Source organism: Anomaloglossus baeobatrachus, chromosome 7 (assembly GCF_048569485.1).
Source record: "Anomaloglossus baeobatrachus isolate aAnoBae1 chromosome 7, aAnoBae1.hap1, whole genome shotgun sequence".
NCBI lineage: Eukaryota > Metazoa > Chordata > Amphibia > Anura > Aromobatidae > Anomaloglossus > Anomaloglossus baeobatrachus.
The window spans coordinates 115,462,764-115,483,295 of NC_134359.1; the positions used below are offsets into that span (position 1 = coordinate 115,462,764).

Consider the following 20,532-nt stretch of genomic DNA (forward strand, 5'->3'; position numbering starts at 1 on the left):
GAGACCGTGCCATGAATGCCGGGACTTTGTTGTTGTGCCGAGACGCCATGAGATCGACGTCCGGCGTTCCCCAGCGGCAACAGATCTCTTGAAACACGTCCGGGTGAAGAGACCATTCCCCTGCGTCCATGCCCTGGCGACTGAGAAAGTCTGCTTCCCAGTTTTCTACGCCCGGGATGTGAACTGCGGAGATGGTGGAGGCTGTGGCTTCCACCCACAGCAGAATCCGCCGAACTTCCTGGAAGGCTTGCCGACTGCGTGTGCCGCCTTGGTGGTTGATGTATGCCACCGCCGTGGCGTTGTCCGACTGAATTCGGATCTGCCTGCCTTCCAGCCACGGCTGGAACGCCTTTAGGGCTAGATACACTGCCCTTATCTCCAGAACATTGATCTGAAGGGAGGACTCTGGCTGAGTCCAGGTACCCTGAGCCCTGTGGTGGAGGAAGACCGCTCCCCACCCTGACAGACTCGCGTCCGTCGTGACCACAGCCCAGGATGGGGGCAGGAAGGATTTCCCCTTCGACAGAGAAGTGGGAAGAAGCCACCACTGAAGGGAGGCCTTGGCTGCCCGAGAAAGGGAGACGTTCCTGTCGAGCAGGGCTGTGGAGTCGGAGTCGGAGTCGTGGAGTCGGAGTCGGAGCTCATTTTGGTGGAGTCGGAGTCGGAGTCGGTATAAAATGCACCGACTCCGACTCCTAAAATATATAATAAATTGGGGACAGGAGTGCAATGCAGAATGTGCTGAATATTTTACTAAATAACAACATTTAGTATAATGCTTATATTTAAGTGAAAAATGTATTGTAGTACAATGTGAACATCAGACATTTAATTGTTTTTATGATACAATAATCAAGATATTTGGATAGAACATAAAATATTTATTGGAATACAACTTTAGAACCCAAAAAAACTAATAAATTGTAAATATGTAATATATATAATATATATATATATATATACAGTGTATATACACACACACAAGATATATATGTAATCTACTGTATATTACATAGTGTATTACATATTTACAATTTATTACAGTTTTTTGTGTTCTAAAGTTGTATTCCAATAAATATATTTTATGTTCTATCCAAATATCTTGATTATTGTATCATAAAAATTATTAAATGTCTGATGTTCACATACACATATTCATGTACTACAATAAATTTTTCACCTAACTATAAGCAATATATGTAGGAGTCGGAGTCGGAGCCGGAGTCGGAGCCGGAGTCGGAGTCGGTGCAAGAGAATTTGAGGAGTCGGAGTCGGAGTCGAAGGTTTGGCTTACCGACTCCACAGCCCTGCTGTCGAGGGACGTCTACTTCCTGTCCCATTTGCGGAGAATGTCCCATTGAAGTGGACGCAGATGAAACTGCGCAAAAGGAACTGCCTCCATTGCTGCCACCATCTTCCCTAGGAAGTGCATGAGGCGCCTCAAGGGGTGCGACTGGGCTCGAAGGAGAGATTGCACCCCTGTTTGTAGTGAACGCTGTTTGTCCAGCGGAAGCTTCACTATCGCTGAGAGAGTATGAAACTCCATGCCGAGATATGTCAGTGATTGGGCCGGCGTCAATTTTGACTTTGGGAAATTGATGATCCACCCGAATCTATGGAGAGTCTCCATAGCAATGTTCAGGCTGTGTTGGCATGCCACCCGAGAGGGGGCCTTGACAAGCAGGTCGTCTAAGTAAGGGATCACCGAGTGTCCCTGAGAGTGTAGGACTGCTACCACTGTTGCCATGACCTTGGTGAAGACCCGTGGGGCTGTCGCCAGGCCGAAAGGCAGTGCCACGAACTGAAGGTGTTCGTCCCCGATGGCGAAACGCAGGAAGCGCTGATGCTCTGGTGCAATCGGCACGTGGAGATAAGCATCCCTGATGTCGATTGATGCTAGGAAGTCTCCTTGGGACATTGAGGCGATGACGGAGCGGAGAGATTCCATCCGGAACCGCCTGGTTTTCACGTGTCTGTTGAGCAGTTTTAGGTCCAGAACGGGACGGAAAGATCCGTCCTTTTTTGGCACCACAAATAAGTTGGAGTAAAAACCGTGGCCCCATTGCTGAAGGGGAACAGGGATCACCACTCCTTCTGCCTTCAGAGTGCTCACCGCCTGAAGAAGAGCATCGGCTCGCTCGGGGGGTGGAGATGTTCTGAAGAAACGAGTCGGAGGACGAGAGCTGAACTCTATCCTGTAACCGTGAGACAGAATGTCTCTCACCCATCGGTCTTGGACATGTGGCAACCAGGCGTCGCAAAAGCGGGAGAGCCTGCCACCGACCGAGGATGCGGTTTGGGGAGGCCGAAAGTCATGAGGAGGCCGCTTTGGGAGCGGTTCCTCCGGCGGTCTTCTTAGGACGTGACTTAGACCGCCATGAATCGGAGTTCCTCTGACCCTTCTGTGGCCTGTTGGACGAGGAGAATTGAGATCTGGCTGAGGGCCGAAAGGACCGAAACCTCGATTGTACCTTCCGTTGTGGAGGTCTGTTTGGTTTGGACTGGGGTAAGGACGAGTCCTTTCCCTTGGATTGTTTAATGATTTCATCCAATCGCTCGCCAAACAGGCGGTCGCCAGAAAATGGCAACCCAGTTAAGAACTTTTTGGAAGCAGAGTCTGCCTTCCATTCACGTAGCCACATGGCCCTGCGGACTGCCACCGAATTGGCGGATGCTACCGCCGTACGGCTCGCAGAGTCCAGGACAGCATTCATGGCGTAGGACGCAAACGCCGACGCCTGAGAGGTTAAGGACACAACCTGCGGAGTAGAGGCACGTGTGACTGCATTAATCTCAGACTGACAAGCTGAGATAGCTTGTAGTGCCCATACGGCTGCGAATGCCGGAGCAAAGGACGCGCCAATAGCTTCATAGATGGATTTCATCAGGAGCTCTATCTGCCTGTCAGTGGCATCCTTGAGTGATGCACCATCTGCCACTGCAACTATGGATCTAGCCGCCAGTCTAGAGACTGGAGGATCCACCTTGGGACACTGAGTCCAACCCTTGACTACGTCAGGGGGGAAGGGATAACGTGTGTCATTAAGGCGCTTAGTAAAGCGCTTATCTGGAAAAGCTCGGTGTTTCTGGACTGTATCTCTGAAGTCGGAGTGATCAAGAAACCCACTCCGTGTACGTTTGGGAAACCTAAAACGGAATTTCTCCTGCTGAGAAGCTGACTCCTCAATCGGAGGAGCTGGAGGAGAAAGATCCAACACCTGATTGATGGACGCTATAAGGTCGTTTACTATGGCGTCCCCTTCAGGTGTATCAAGGTTGAGAGCGGTGTCAGGATCAGAGCCCTGATCTGCCCCATCCGCTTCATCCTCCAGAGAGTCCTCATGCTGAAACCCTGAACAGTGTGATGAAGTCGAGGGAAGCTCCCAGCGAGCCCGCTTAGCCGGTCTGGGACTGCGGTCCATGTCGGATTCCTCACCGTGGGACCTATGAGTCGCCCCAGGAGCACTTTGCTGCTCCAACCGAGGGGGGCCTGGGGTCAATGATTCAACTGTGCCCGGGGCCTGTGTTACCGGTCTGGACTGCAAAGCTTCTAGTATCTTAGCAGACCATTTATCCATAGACTCAGACAGTTTGTCAGCGAATACTGCAAACTCTGTCCCTGTCACCTGGACAGTGGCAGCAGGTGGTTCCACCTGGGCCGGGGGTCCCACCAGTGGCAGAGGCTCCGGCTGAGTGAGTGTCACAGGGGCCGAACATTGCACACAATGAGGGTAGGTGGAACCTGCAGGTAGCATAGCCGCACATGAGGTACAGGTTGCAAAGTAAGCCTGTGCCTTGGCACCCTTGCTTTTTGCGGACGACATGCTGTTGTCTCCTCTTAGAGCAATCAGAGAGGGTATATAGCCAAAGCAATAGTGCGGTCGTACAGAGCAAATGTATACAATATAATCATATAAATATACACTTCGGCACCCAGGGGGGCCAGCACCTAGTTCGGTGTTGTCTCCCCTCTGAAGTTCTCCAGCGTCAGAAGTGCTGATAGGAATGGCTGCCAGCGTTCTGAGAGGAGGAGGGAGCCGTGGGCGTGCCTCAGAAAGTGCGGGAATCTGGTGCCCCACGGTGCTCAGTGAGGGGGGAGGAGGATACGAAGTATGCTCCAGCCCTCAGCGCTGACGTTCAGTGCAGCGTCCCGCCCTTACCCCTGACTGGCAGGCCCGGGGGCGGGAGTATGCGGTACTAGGCCGCAAAAGCCGGGGAGTAAAGTTATAAGCGCGGCCGGCAAACAAGCGCGGTCAGCGCGGTAGTCCCGGCGCACCAACACACCCAGCAGCTGCTGCAGCGTCCATAACACAGGCGCTCTATGCGCCGTCCCCAAGGGGACACAGAGTACCTCAGAGGAGCAGGGCCTTGTCCCTGACGATTCCCGGTCTCCTGTCCAGCAGATCCCCCCAGGGGCTGCGGAGGGAGCACGGTCCCAGTGCCTGGTGACCGGTTAGGATCCCACTTCACCCAGAGCCCCTAAGGGATGGGGAAGGAAAACAGCATGTGGCTCCTGCCTATGTACCCGCAATGGGTACCTCAACCTTAACAGCACCGCCGACCAGAGTGGGGTGAGAAGGGAGCATGCCGGGGGCCCTGTTATGGACCCTCTTTTCTTCCATCGCACAAAGCATAAAAACTGAGGAGCCCGTGATGCACGGGGGGGTGTATAGGCAGAGGGGAGGGGTTTACACTTTTAAGTGTAATACTTTGTGTGGCCTCCGGAGGCAGAAGCTATACACCCAATTGTCTGGGTCTCCCAATGGAGCGACAAAGAAAGGGTAACAATGTTTTGAGCTCCATGTCTCTCCATACACTATAGTTTTGAAAGTGAGACTACCCTCATTTTATAGACAATCGTCTTGGCTATCTCACTCATAAAAATGGCTTAGATTCTTGTCATGTCACTGCATTGTTACCGTTTTGCTCCTAAAAATCTAAGTTTTAATTATTTTGTTAGTATTATGTAAATCCACCTTTTGGCTGTCATCACTGCCTGCATCCTTCTGGGCATGCTGTCTATCAGACACAAGCATATCTCTACCGAAATCTGATGCCATGTCTCTTCCACATGTTCCCCATGATGGTGCATATGGATCACCTCACTTGGGTATGCAGCTTTTTCTGCAACTTTATCCACAAATGTTCAATTGGATTGGGGTCTGGGGACTGTGGGGGCAGATCCAGCACTTCTACTTCATTGATTACACACAATTTTAGAAAGGTGCTAACAATTTCGTCCTGCCCATTTTGGGGGTGTTGTGTGAAATTATATCTAATTTGACCTTTTTTTTGTGTTGGTCCAATACACACAAAGGCAATAATAATATGTGTATAACAAAAACATGTACTTGCAAAAATTTTCTGAGAGAAATACTTAATTTTCAGCAACAATTTCAAGGGTGCCAGCACTTTCAGATCTTTGGGACAACACTGATGATAGGACAAGTTTGATACAATGTAAAGTAGTCAGTGCACAGCTGGTATAGGGCTATGTGCACACAGTGCGTTTTTCGCGGCGTTTTTGAGCGTTTTTCGGGTGCGTTTTTGGCCTCAAAACTGCATGACTTTGCTTCCCCAGCAAAGTCTATGAGTTTTCATTTTTGCTGTCCGCGCACAACTTTTTTTTTAAGCTGCGGTTTTGAGCTTAAAAAAAAAAAATGGACATGTCAATTATTTCCTGCGTTTTTCTGCGTTTTCCCCCCATGCAATGCATTGGAAAAACGCAGAAAAACGCAGAGATCAAAAACGCAGCAAAACGCAGCCAAAAACGCACCAAATCACGGTTAAAACGCAAGCGTTTTTTGATGAGTTTTTTTTTTGCCGCGGGTGCGTTTTTGTGCGTTTTTAGAGGCCAAAAACGCACAAAAGCGCAGCGTCATAAAAACGCAGCATGTGCGCATAGCCTAACAGTGTATATTAGGTGCCCTCTAAACTCAACACACCGCCATTAATGGCTAAACCGCTGGTAACAAACGTGAGTACACCCCTAAGTGAAAATGCCCAAATTGAGCCCAAAGTGTCAATATTTTTTGTGGCCACCATTATTTTCAAGCGCTGCCTTAACTCTCTTGGGCATGGAGTTCACTAGAGCTTCACAGGAGAGGCTGGATCCTCTTCCATCCTTCATGACAACATCACAGAGCTGGTGGATGTTAGAGACCTTTGGGTCTGGACACATGCTTGACTAGTCCAGCACCTTTACTCTCAGTTTATTTAGCAAGGTAGTAGTCATTTTGAAGGTGTGTTTTGGGTCGTTATCATGTTGGAATACGAAGGGAGGGGATCATGCTCTCTGCAACAATTCTATTTTTTAGATCCTCAGAGAATTCTTTGCCATGAGGAGCCATTTTCATTATAAAAAAAAAACGCATGCAATTTGGAAGATAGTGAGGTGGGTGAACAGGAACCGGAAGTCCCAGCAATTTTTTCAGGAGTTTAGAAAACAGAGGAGTCCGAACATTGTTGGAAAAGAATGGCCTGGTACCAGCCTATGAAGCTTGATGTGCCTAAATTAATAGTAAATATTAACCGGTATGTAATTTTATTTCCTTAAGGTACTTATTAAAAAAAACAAAAAACTTTTTAGAAACCAGCGCTGGTAAAAAGCAGCTGGGGGCTGCTATTATAAGACTTAGTTAGGAGGCCCATGGTTATTGGACCCCCCCCAGCCTACACAGTAGCAGCCCGCAGCCACCCCGGAATTGTTGCACCATTAGATGTGAAAAGTGCGGCACTTTACCGAGCTCTTCTCGATTGCCCTGGTAATTAGAGGGATTTTTAAATATCTCACTGGGATATGCTTTCATTTTCTGATCAGTGGAACTACAAAATCCGGGATCCGTACAGTTCCGGCAAATGGAAAGGACGCAAAATGAGTTTAGTGCTGGGATCTTTCAGTTTTTCCTTGCACAGTATATGAGTTTATGTGCTCAGCTGTTTGAGTGTTTTTAGATCTTTTAGTCACGTTTCTATGGTATGGTTATGGAAGTACAATCAGCATTTCATAAGTTTTTAAACTTTTAATGACAAATCCATCAGGTTTATGAACAGACTTAAATATGTGTTGACACTTATTTTTCAAGTCTTCTACAATTCTCCCTGGCAGCTGGATATCAGCTTCTTGGCCAAATCATGACTGATGGTAACACATTTAGAAGGTTTGGCCAGGAGGTCCAACCTTGGAGGGTTGCAAAAACTTACACGTGATGGCCATTAGTGTCCCAATAGCCTCCTCAGGGTTATTATTAGACCTCACATTGGTCCAGTGTGCCCTTTTTTTCTCCTGGTACAGGACAGTGCCCAGCATCATGTGGTTGGAGTGTAGAAGCAGCTCCTGGGTCACATACTGTATGTTGATTCCCACATTTTCATTAGACCTGAATCCCAAGAACTTGTGCGACATTACACATCAGAGCGTGCAACATCCAAGTAGTGCCACAGACTGCGCAGGAGCCACTGATGCACTGACCCAGGTCTGGGAGGGATCCCCTAGGACAAGGTGTCCCGTATTGTCAGCAGTACATACAGGCACATGGGGGCCATACCCTCTACTGAGCCACAACAGAACAGCTTGCAATTAAATTAGGATTTCAATTGTTTACTTTCATTTTCAGGGTGATTTGCAGTCTAACCCTAAATTGGATGCTCATTTTTATATCCAGTGACTGGTGATACATTTTGTTCTTAAATACCCCCTCCAGTATTCCTTATTTCAGTGCTGGAGTGGTGCTTTAAGGCCGGCTTCACATTTGCGATTAACTCGCACGAGTGAAAAGCAAGAAATTCTCGCATTGCACTCAAACCCATGGTAATCAATGAGGCAGCTCCCATCTGCTATTTTTTTCTCAGTCCAAATCGGACTGAGAAAAAAAATCGCAGCATGCTGCATTTTGGTGAGTTTCTCGCGCGAGTCTCTTCAATGAAAGTCTATGGGTGCGTGAAAAAAAAAAAAAGATGTCACACGGACGGCACACACACCATCCTAGTGACATGCGTTTTTCTCAATACATTTCACGCATGTAGCAGAGAACACTGTAAATGCTCCTGTACATAACATTACATGAGTAGCAGCTGCTGAGGGTAAATACTGATTGCACACTGACAGCACACTGATGAAGTGTGAAAAGAAATAGTCCTAATTTCTAGCATGAGACTCGGTCCGATTTTACAATCGCAAGTGTGATTCCAGCCTTAGGCCAGAATCACACTTGTGAGAGACTCGCGCTAGTCTCGCATTGCATCACCCGGCATGGCCGCACACTCTCCAGACAGGAGCGGGATGGCAGCATGTATTTCTATACAGGTGAGAAGCTCCTGTCCGGAGAGCATCAGGCCGTGCCGGGTGATGCGATGCGAGACTCGTGCGAGTCTCTCACAAGTGTGACTCCAGCCTTAATGTAAGTACCCTCCTCTGTCATAGGCCTAAAACACACTTCCGCATAAAAAACGTCCGTGTGATATGGTCCGTTTTTCGGGTCCGTGTTCCGTCGTTTTTTTGGGGCGTTTCTCCGGTACGTATGGCATCCGTGTGATGGCGCATGCGAGCCGTGTGTACGTGTAAAATGTCCGTGTTTGTGTGTAAAATGTCCGTGTATTTGTACGTGGAATGTCCGTGTGGAATGTCCGTGTGTGTGATGCACAATGTCGTTGATACATGTCGGCTGACAGCAGACAGAGTTGCGCAATGAGAATGAACTCGGGTGAACTTCACCCGACTTCATTGTCATGCCGCGGCTCTATCTGTGTGCCGCGTACTGATTAGCGGTCACCTGTGAAGGATTCACCAGTGACCGCTAATCCCCCAAGTGACTGAAGTGAGCAGCCCTCTCTCATACTTACCGCTCCCCGATCACCAGCGCAGCGAGGAACACCTGTGCAGAGAATATGCGGCAACAATTACTTTGAATATGCCGGCCGCTCATTAATCAATCTCGTATTCCCTGCTTTCCCCACCCACAGACGCCTGTGATTGGTTGCAGTCAGACACGCCCCCCACGCTGAGTGACAGGTGTCTCACTGCACCCAATCACAGCAGGACTGTACACAGCTGTTCCCGATTTGCCCTGGTGCATTGATATTTGGGGTAATAAGGAGTTTTTGGCACGAAACGTGCTGAACACGGACATACTCCGTGTGCGGTCCGTGCAGGCACGGACCCATAGACTTTAGCGAGTCCATGCCTGCGTGCTGCCGGCCAAAAACGGACATGTCGTCCGTGCAGAAAAGCGCACACACGTACTTATCACATGGACACACGTTCCGTGTGATTTTACGTGTGTGTGCCATCTACCATTGAATAACATGGGTCTCCGTCTGTACGTGTCTCCGGTACGTGCAAATACGTACCGCACACATACAAAAAAAACGGATGTGTGTTGCGGGTCTTAGGCTGGAATCACACTTGCGTGTGTAAAATCGGTCCGATTCTCATGCCAGAAAGTAGGACGATTACTTCTCACATTTCATCAGTGTGCTATCAGTATGCTGTCAGTGTGCAATCAGTTTTTCTCCTCAGCAGCTGCTACTCATGTACTGTTATGTACAGGAGCATTTACAGTGTTCTCTGCTACATGTTTGAAATCTATTGAGAAAAACGGATGTCACTAGGATGGTCCGTGTGCCGTTTTTTTTTTTTTTCACACACCCAAAGACTTGCATTGAAGAGACTCGCGCGGGAACCTCACCAAAACGCAGCATGCTGCGATTTTTTTCTCAGTCCGATTTGGAGTGAGTAAAAAATAGCGGATGGGAGCTGCCTCATTGATTAACATGTGTCTGAGTGCAATGCGAGATTTTCTCGCATACCACTCGTGCGAGTTAATCGCAAGTGTGACTCCAGCTTTATGCCGGCGTCACACGGTACGATATATCGGGCGATATGTCGTCGGGGTCACGTCGTTAGTGACACACATCCGGCATCGTTAGACATATCGCACCGTGTGACACCTAGGAATGCTTGTGAACGAGCAAAAAATACTCACCTTATCATTGCTCGTTGACACATCGTTCATTTTCAAAAAGTCGGTCCTCCTTCTGTGCTCCGGTTGTTCATCGTTCCCGAGGCAGCACACATCACTCCGTGTAACACCACGGGAACGACGAACACAGCTTACCTGCGTCCCGCCGGCAATGCGGAAGGAAGGTGGGCGGGATGTTTATGTCCCACTCATCTCCGCCCCTCCGCTGCTATTGGCCGGCCGCTGAGTGACGTCGCTGTGACGCCGAACGTTCCTCCCCCTTCAGGAGGAGGATGTTCGCCTGTCTGTCTGCCTGCCTCTGTTTCTTTCCCTGTCTGCCTGTTTCTGTCTGCCTCTTTCCCTGTCTGCCTGTCTCCGTCTGCCTCTTTCCCTGTCTGCCTGTCTCCGTCTGCCTCTTTCCCTGTCTGCCTGTCTCCGTCTGCCTCTTTCCCTGTCTGCCTGTCTCCGTCTGCCTCTTTCCCTGTCTGCCTGTCTCCGTCTGCCTCTTTCCCTGTCTGCCTGTCTCCGTCTGCCTCTTTCCCTGTCTGCCTGTCTCCGTCTGCCTCTTTCCCTGTCTGTCTCAATTTCTCTGTCTCTTTCCCTGTCTGCCTGTTTCTGTCTGTCTCTTTCCCTGTCTGCCTGTTTCTGTCTGTCTCTTTCCCTGTCTGCCTGTCTCTGTCTCCATTTCTCTGTCACTTTCCCAGTCTTTCTCTGCAAGGTCTGTGTCTTTCCCCATCTATCTTTGTCTGTCTCTCTGGCTGTCTCCTCCTTCCCTGTCTGCCTGTCTCTGTCCCCTTCACCGTCGGTCCGTCTCTCTGTCACCTTCACCGTCCGGCCGCCTGTCTCTGTCTTTCACCGTCTGTCTCTCTGTCTCTTTCACCGTCCGTCCGTCTGTCTGTCTGTCCGTCCCTCTCTCTCACCGTCCATCTGTCTCTGTCCATCCGTCTCTCTCTTTGTCTCCCTCTATCCCCCCCACCCCACCCACTGACATCTTATTATTATTATTATTATTATTATTTATTATTATAGCGCCATTTATTCCATGGCGCTTTACAAGTGAAAGAGGGTATACGTACAACAATCATTAACAGTACAAGACAGACTGGTATAGGAGGAGAGAGGACCCTGCCCGCGAGGGCTCACAGTCTACAGGGAATGGGTGATGGTACAATAGGTGAGGACAGAGCTGGTTGCGCAGTGGTCTACTGGGCTGAAGGCTATTGTAGGTTGTAGGCTTAGGATTGGCATCTGCACTGTCGCAGCTATAGCCACATAATTTTGCACACTCGCACGTCTGGACCCCGAGAGTGTAATAGGCTATGTTGTGAGGCGAAATTTTAACCCTGCGCGTTCCAATTTACCAATCAATTTTGCCCCTATCTACATAATGGGGGAAAAAGTGAAACGAAAAGTGTATCCGCACCGTCGCATTTACAATCACGAAATTTTGCACAGACACCTCATGTGACCCAGGGAACGTCATAGACTATGTTTTGACAGGAAAATGTAACCCCGCGCTTTACAGTTATGCTCCAAAAAATATGCCTCCATTAAAGTAAATGGAGCCTGGAACTACAGGTTATTAGTAGGAGCTGTGAGTGGTTGCTATAGGAACAAAAGACATTCATAGTATAAGAAGCTTGTATGTGAGGTAATAAGATGTCGGTGGGGAGGCAGACCTGGGCAGAGGCAGACCTGGGCAGAGGCAGACCTGGGCAGAGGCAGACCTGGGCAGAGGCAGACCTGGGCAGAGGCAGACCTGGGCAGAGGCAGACCTGGGCAGAGGCAGACCTGGGCAGAGGCAGACCTGGGCAGAGGCAGACCTGGGCAGAGGCAGACCTGGGCAGAGGCAGACCTGGGCAGAGGCAGACCGCACACATTACTTGGCCAATTTAGTTAAATCTGTGTGGAATATCTGTGGTGTTGAAATATATGTTGTGAAATGCTTCTATTAGCTTAGTTTTTGCCTTTTAATAATTACATTTCTATTTGTTTTGTAGTTTTTGTGCGCAGAATAAATTTGTTAATACATTCTATTTTAACAGCAGTTATTAACCCGGGCGAAGCCGGGTAGTACAGCTAGTATATAGATAGATATATAAAAAATGTGAATCTTTAAAGCGTGACTTCTTGTTTTTTGTTTTTTTTTTAAAATTAGAAATTTAATTTGAAAATATTGAGTAATAAAGGCTGATCACCTCATTTGGCTGAATTCATGCAGAAAAGAAATTACAGTCATCTTGTGCTTTGTATGCAGCCCCTTCTCGTGTACAGCTGCATGAAATTAATGGTGCTGTAAAAATAAAGTTGGCTTTTCACCTATTTTCTCCTTGATTACAGAAATGTAGTGTAATCAAAGGAGATAAAAATGTATTCAAATTACATTTTTTAACAAAAAAAAAGTTTGGAACCAACAAATTTCACAATTTACATCAGTAAATATTTTCAACACGAGTCTTTTCTTTATGGAGATCGTATGTGAGTGTATGGTCACAGATCAGTGCAGAGCTCCTTAACACAATGTATAGCACTAGCCCCATAGTCGCAGATCAGTGCAGCACGCTAATGTATATTAATAGCCCCATATTGTCAGATAAGTGCAGAAACTAATAATGTATAGTAATATCCCTATTTAGCTACACATCAGCACCCCTTTAATAATACAATGTATAGCAATAGCCCCATATAGCTGCACAGCACCCCTTTAATAATGTATAGTGATAGCTGCACTTCAGTACACCACCCCTTTAACAAATGTAAAGTAACATCCCTTATGGCCCCACACAACCCCTTTAACATTGTATACTAATAGCCCCTATAGATGCACATCCCTTTAATAACATTAAAAGCCTCATATAGGCATACAGCACTCTTAAGTGTATAGTAAAAGCCCATATAGCCAGACATCCACACCGTATATCAATAGCCACACACACACAATCACCCCTTTAATAAAAATATATTATAATAGCTGCACATCAGTGCACCACCCCTTTAATAACAATGTATAGAAATACCGCCTATAGCCCCCAACACAATACAGTGCCCCTTTAATATATACATAGTAATGGCCAGACAGCCACACAACTTTAATAACAATGAATAGTAACATCCCCGATAGCGCATATATATATATATATATATATATACACACATATATATATATATACACACATACATATATATATATACACACACACATACATATATATTATATATATATATATATATATCAGTGCACCGCCCCTTTAATAACCCAGTGTATAGTAATACCCCGTATAGGGGCACATGCGCGCCCCTTAAACGAGCAATTGATAGTACTATTCCCTATAGCTGCACCCCTCTAGCGCTGTCCGGTGCCTGCAGGATACAGACGGTCCTGCCCCGGTACATGGCGCAGCCTGTGTCACTTCTGCGCCAGCTCCCAGCCCGCACCGCCATATTAGCCGCTGTTTGCACGGTACACTGCCACCGCATGTACAGCCCCACCATCCCGATGCCCGGAGCTCTCCCCCCCACTCTGTGCCCTGCACGCGGCTCTATAAAGGGGGAGGGGTGAGACCCAGCCACCCAAGGAGAGAAAATTCAAAACGAGTCTACTCAACCTCGTCTTGGCTTTTTCAGGCACCACCATGGAGACCGGAACACTCGCGCATGCGCGAACGAACAAAGGCCCGCCACAATTGGTCCTTTTACGGCTTCCGTAGACTCGTGGAACGCAACCCGGAAGCAAAGTGAAACGCAAATCATAAAGGAATCTGGTTTACACTGGGGTTAACTTGTTAAGGATATTTGTCATATAAAATCTGCCGTCAGCTAAACCGTCTGAAATAGTGTGTAGATGGAGTACGGTGACCGGCATACATGTACGGTATTAGCACACGGCATATGTAACCCTAAGAGAATAAATGACCTTAAAGTGATGAACAGTTGCAATACATCGCCTTGTACGCCAGGGGTAAGCGGGCCGGCTGTGCGAACACTGTCACTTTAACTGCAGACCTGACGAATCGATAGACTCCGCTGCTGCGCTCGGCCTGCAGGCATGCTCCGTGTAACACGTGGTTAGCTCAGCGATCAGCCCTGCTGGACTGAGGAGACTCCGCGATGGCGCAGATCCAGGCCCGGTTCTTTACCAGGAATAAGAAGTGAGTTCCCACGTGTGCCGGCATTAGCCCTGTACATAGCCTGACACCCCGGACTGTAAGCTGCTGTTCTCTGTTATCAGCCACACCATTTAGGAGCACTGTACTGGAGCATCCTTACTGACATGAAGCCTGGAGTGCTCCACTCACCAGCAGGACACTGACGTGTGTGGCATCGGGAGCTCGGCACCCACCATGCTACACTGCACGGTGCTGCCAGGGACAGCCTTGTGTAGGCCACCATTGCTGGAGAGTTACATGGCGGCCAGGCTAATGACTGACCGGCCGTCTGACGCTCCACCGGGGGCTGCAACACGGACTGAACCCACTTGGGGCGGAATTGCTACAGACGTGTTCACGTGGAAATTGTCTCACAGATCACCTCAGTTTCTAATGTAGCAGTGCTGTGGTGTGCAGTGGATACTGCTGCCCCCTGTCCCGGTGCGGACGCCAGCCCCCCGTCCCGATGCGGACGCCGGCGCCAGCCCCCCGTCCCGATGCGGACGCCGGCGCCAGCCCCCTGTCCCGGTGCGGACGCCGGCGCCAGCCCCCTGTCCCGCCGTAAACTGTCAGTCAGTTTTTAATCATGTAATGTCATAAACCTAATGGAAAAGAGAAGAATTATCTGGCCAGAAGGTCAAAATGATCAATTTTAATTACACAGTGCTATATAATATGGTGATTTCAATATATCAAGATGACATAATCTTTGATGTGAGGGCTTCTTTATTATCAGATCTGTAGCCATCTAACATCCAGCACGTCCATTGATCAGCTGTAATCAAGAGCCATTTTTCAACACGATATTGAGAGGCCGTGAGCAGACTACGTGTGTCCATGTCCTGCAGTGTCTCCCAAGTCAGGCTTTTCTCTCACCCAGCACATCTAGGTGGTCATTGATGAGCAATTGCAAAAGAAGCTGCCGGCAGCGGATCTTGATGATTTCTGTGCCCCAGTGCATTAATCATGGCAGAACATTCCTTAGACAACCATTAATCTCACTGACAGCAGCCAAGATGTGTAAGGATTTCTGCTCGTCGTGCTCATGCTGTGGAGGGCATTACTGTGTCCTGCGGCCCCTATAATATATACACTGCAGCAATGTAATAGGAGACGGTCTGTCCCACCGCGTCCTATGTCTCCTATGACTGTCCGTGTACTTTCATGGCCTTTATTAAAGTCTTGTGTAGAATTCTATTTTCCGGTGTGGTCTTCTTCCCTGATGTAGTAATATGAGGTTACACGGCTATTTCTTAACTGTCATTTTTTTTCTTAGGTATGAAATTGACGATTTTCCTTTCTCCATTCCGGCATCATCTGAAATTGCAGATCTCAGTAATATCATCAACAAGGTGCTTGAAACCAAAAATGGTGAGTTCATGTGGTGGGTTACTTCATTTGGGGTCTTAAATGGGATCCGTGCGTTAAGCAAACTCCTTTCATTTCATCAATACTGATTCATCCTGGATGTGATGACGATTGTCCCCAGCCTGAGTGATCGGTTCCAGGTCCATGGGGAAACCTCTTCATACAAACCCCTCTACTTCCTGCGCACCCCTAGAGATCCGGCTCCCATTACAGGGCGTCCTATGGATGTGTGCTGTAGAGTCTCACAGGCAATGCCCCCTATGAAAAGTATTAGTCTGTGTGACCATGACCTTACTGATTAGTTACAACCTGTCATTGGAACCTGGGAACCTGTCAGTGAAATGCTGTCTGATGTGCAGTCAGGGTGTTATAGAGCAGCCGGGGCTGATCAGATTGATGTACATTATAGTGGGAAAAGTGTCAGTCATTAAATTTGTATTTGGCGTTGAAATCCCTGGTGTTTTTATAAAGTATCTCACAATAGTAAGTACACCCCTCACATTTTTTTTTTTTTAATATTTTATATCTTTTTACTGAAGATCTGACACTTTGATACAATGTACATTAGTGGCTTGTATAACAGGGTAAATTTGGTGCCCTCTAAATAACTCACCACACAGCTTTAATGTCTAAACCACTGGCAACAAAAGTGAGTACACCCCTAAGTGAAAATGGCCAAATTGTGCCCAAAGTGTCTATTTGTGTGGCCACCAATATTTTCAAGCACTGCCTTAAAGGGAACCTGTCACCAGATTTGGCGACTATAAGCTGCAGCCCCCACCATGCTAGAATATTGTATATAAAAGCTCAGGCCACTCTGTATAATGTTCAAAAAACACCTTTAGGCTATGTGTCCACGGGGAAAGTGTCCTGCGGATATATCCCCTCTTTTAACGCCCCACAGATGCTCAATAAGGTTTATATGTGGAGACATGCTTGGCCAGTCCAGCATGTTTCCCTTCAATTTGTTTAGCAAGGCAGTGGTCATCTTGTGGCTGTTTTCTTGGTTGTTTTGTTGGAATACTGCCCTGCAGCCCAGTTCAGGGAGGGATCATGCTCTGCTTCAGTATGTCACAGGACATGTTGGCATACATGGTTCTCTCAATGAACTGTAGTTCCCCCCACAGCTGGCAGGACTCATGCAGCCCCACACCAAGACATTTCCTCTACCATGCTTCACTGTAGGCATTTCTTTTTCCCTTAATAATAAAGACCTTCATTTATAAACTGTATTATGTGTTTACTTGTGTTATCTTAGTCTCAGGGCCGGCGCCAGCACCCGGCAAACCCGGTCAAATGCCGGGGCCCTGAGCTGCCGGGGGGGCCCACTCGCGGTGGCAGGAGTGGCGCACCGCTACTCAGGGGGGCCCAGTGGCCGCGCTGTCACCGCCCCCCGCCGAGGATCGCGCTTTCAATTGCTTCGGCATCGCAGGTGCCGATACAATTGAGAGCAATGATGAGAGAGTGAGTGGCGCGCTCTCTCTCTTATCATTCTCCCCACTGTGACTGTCGGCGTTCTGACAGCTCTGCAGCAGAGCGCGGTGACGTCATCACTGCGCGCCTGCTGAGAGGTCAGAGCGAGCGACAGCAATGGACGACGCGCCGAGGAGACCGGATCAGCGGGGGAACGAGGAGAAGTGAGCCGCCCCTCTACTGACACTGGGCTCCCCTGACTCACAGGCCGGCCACTACACAGCGGCACTAGTACACATAGTGGCCCGGCAGCCGCTCTGCAGAGCCGGCTGCCGGGCCCCTATGTGTAGTGCTGCTGTGTAGTGGCCGACAATGCGACCGTCAGGGGGCCGGCCTGTGAGTCAGGGGAGCCCAGTGTCAGTAGAGGGGCCCCTGACCTGGAGAGGCCACCAGCCGTTTCTGAGCTGCAGGAGTGCTCCTGACCTGCACAGAAGACGGAATAAGCCATCCTGCAGGACCTGCGATGATGTCACGCCCATGTGACTGTGTGTGAGGAGACACAGGATGCCGGGCAGAAAGCAAGAGGAGATTTGCAGGAGATTTGGACACATGACTAGTAATAAGAAAAGAGGGGACATGAGGGGAAAGGGGGCTGCAGGGTGAGTGGCATGTGAGGTGTGCAGACTGTGACAGAAGGATGTGAAGGGGTGCAGAGTGTTTGAGAGGGGTAAGTTGGGGTACAGGCAGGGTGAGATATGTGGGCAGGGTGTGTGAGATATGGGGGTGTAGTGTGTGTGATCTGGGGGGTGCAGGCTGTATGGGGAGCAGGGTGTGTTACATATGGGGGTGTAGTGTGTGTCATCTGGGGGGTGCAGGGTGTGTTACATATGGGGGTGTAGTGTGTGTGTGTGATCTGGGGGGTGCAGGCTGTATGGGGAGCAGGGTGTGTGAGATATGGGGGTGTAGTGTGTGTGATATGGGGGTGCAGGCTGTATGGGGAGCAGGGTGTGGGAGATATGGGGGCAGGGGAGTAACTACCGCGGTCGCAGGGGTCGGAAGGAGAAGAGAGGTACTTGTTTTTTTATTTTGCTGGCTGCATGACACATGGAGGCCTGGGAGTGCTGGCTGCATGATACATGGAGGTCTATGGGACTACATAATAAACATGAAGGACACCTTATACATGGACTAGGGGTGCATTATACATGGAGGAGTATGGGGCTGCATAATACAAAATGAAGGACACCTTATACATGGAATATAGGGGTGCATTATACATGGAGGAGTATGGGGCTGCATAATACAATATGATGATTTATGGCGCTACATTATAATACATATAGGACTATGGGGGCTACATTATAATATATGGAGGAATATGGAGGCTACCTTATACATGGACTATGGGTGTGCCATATAAAACTGGAGGACTATGTGGTGCAGTATAATATATGGAGGACTATGTGGTGCAGTATAATATATGGTGAACTATAGGGTGAATTATAATACATGGAGAACTATGGGGAAATGCATTGTAATACATGGAGAACTATGGGGGTGCATTCTAATATATCAAGGGTTATGTGGGACCCTTTATATTATACGGAAGGCTATGTGGGGGCCATTATAGTATTTGGAGATCTATATACAAGGGGGGACAAAGATACAAGTATGGGATGGAAATGTTTTGTCCTGAGGGAAAAAGGCTCTTTCCCTCGGCACCCAGCTTTCCCATGCTCTGCTGTACATCTCTCAGCACCCAGCTTTCCCATGCTTTGATATGGGAAAGCTGGGTGCTGAGGGAAAGATGTATAGCAGAGCATGGGGAAGCAGTGTGCTGAGGACAAGATGGATATCAGAACATGGGAAAGCAGGGTACTGATAGAGAGATTTCAGATCATGGGAAACCTGGGTGCTGAGGGTAAGAGCCAAGTGTCAGCGTCATTATCCTGTACCCCAAGTGTCAGTGTCATTATTCCGTACCCTAAGTGTCGGTGTACGTGGAGGGGGACCCCGGTCCAAATTTTGCACCAGGGCCCATCAAACTCTAGTTACGCCACTGAGTATTAATCACTGTATTCTACATGAGGGTGCCTACTGCTATCTGGCTCTGCACTGTGCTGTATACAGGCTGTGCTATGTTATATAGCACAGCCTGTATATAGCACAGTGCAGAGCCAGATAGCAATAGGCACCCTCATGTAGCATACAGCTTGTATATAGCCTATATACAAGCTGTATGCTACATGAGGGTACCTATTGCTATCTGGCTCTGCACTGTGCTATATACAGGCTGTGCTATATACAAGCTGTATGCTACATGAGGGTACCTAATGCTATCTGGCTCTGCACTGTGCTGTCTGGGTCTGCACTGTACTATATAGGTCTGTGTACTACATGAGGATACCTAATGCTATCTGGCTCTACACTGTGCTATATAGGTGCTGTGTACTATATGAGGGTGCCTAATGCTATCTGGCTCTGCACTGTGGTATATAGGGGCTGTATACTACATGAGGGTGCCTAATGCTATGTGTCTGCATTGTGCTATATGTGGGATGTATACTACATGAGGGTGGGTGCCTATTGCTATCTGGGTCTGCATTGTGCTATAAGTGGGCTATATACTACATGAAGGTGCTTAATGCTATCTAGGTCTGCATTGTGCTATATGGGGGCTGCTTAATGTTATATTGGTTATAAGAGTTGTATGTCCCCTCCACCCAGGTGCTGTATACCCCCTCAGAGCTGTATGTTCCCTCCACCCAGGTGCTGTATACCCCCTCAGAGCTGTATGTTCCCTCCACCCAGGTGCTGTATACCCCCTCAGAGCTGTATGTCCCCCCCCCACCCCAGAGCTGTATACCCCCAGAGCTGCATGTCACCCCCCACCTCACAGCTGTTTGTCCCCCCCACCTCAGTCACTGCCCTCCTCTAGAGCTGTATGCCCCCCATTGCTGTATACCCCTTTCCTCAGTAATATATATTCCCCCAGTAATGTGTTTGTCCCCAGCCTCTCTTGTGATGTATATACAGCAGTGTTAGTGTGTTCTATGTGCGGCCATGTCTGTTAGACAAGCCGGGAGGTGAATGAGGCTGTTGCTGGCTTCCCAATATTAGAAATATATATACAGGATAAATATATAAAAGTGTGTGTGTGTGTGCATGTATGATATGTATCTATGTATGGCAGTGTATATGACTGTGTCTAGATTTATGTCTATTTATGTGTTTTTGTGAATTTCTCTTTAAATAAGTATGTGTACGTGTGCCTGTATGTGTATGTATCGGTGCATGTTTATGTGTGGATGGGGCCCACTGAGACTCTTTCGCCCAGGGCCCACAAAAACCTGGAGCCTGCTTAGTCTAATATATACATTTCCTTAGTGAACTGAAACATATGGGTGTGACAAACATGCAAAAGAATAAGAAATCGGGAAGAGGGCAATAATAGTGGGAATCTGGTATTTCGTTTTTTTCTTTTATTAAAATGTCAGTTGGCATAATATAATAAAAGATGCAAACCTCACCAGCTCGAGGATTCTGTGACTCTTTGGTCTCTACTTTCTGTTGCAAAGTAATGTCTTGACACCAGGACATGTGACCGCTGCAGCCAGTCCCTGGACATCCTTTGTTACTTCCATTTC

The 20,532-nt window shown here is 48.2% G+C and overlaps 2 protein-coding genes across 3 annotated transcripts in view; one reads left to right on the forward strand and one right to left on the reverse strand.

Moving 5' to 3' along the window:
- Nucleotides 1-13,941, reverse strand: part of CARF (calcium responsive transcription factor) — a 58,800-nt gene extending 44,859 nt beyond the window's left edge. The window contains exon 1 of one of the 2 annotated variants that reach the window (XM_075318972.1): nucleotides 13,873-13,941. The gene's annotated coding sequence lies outside the window, so the exon portion shown is untranslated. Of the gene's footprint in view, nucleotides 1-13,564; nucleotides 13,610-13,872 lie in introns of those variants that run through there. The other variant, XM_075318971.1, reaches the window with a different exon arrangement.
- Nucleotides 13,942-14,001: 60 nt separating this feature from the next.
- The window catches only part of WDR12 (WD repeat domain 12), a 49,905-nt gene continuing 43,374 nt past the window's right edge, over nucleotides 14,002-20,532 (forward strand). Inside the window, exons 1-2 of the mRNA XM_075318973.1 lie at nucleotides 14,002-14,107; nucleotides 15,381-15,475. Coding sequence (XP_075175088.1) covers nucleotides 14,067-14,107; nucleotides 15,381-15,475 — 136 coding nt within the window. The 5' untranslated portion in view covers nucleotides 14,002-14,066. The remainder of the gene's footprint in view (nucleotides 14,108-15,380; nucleotides 15,476-20,532) is intronic.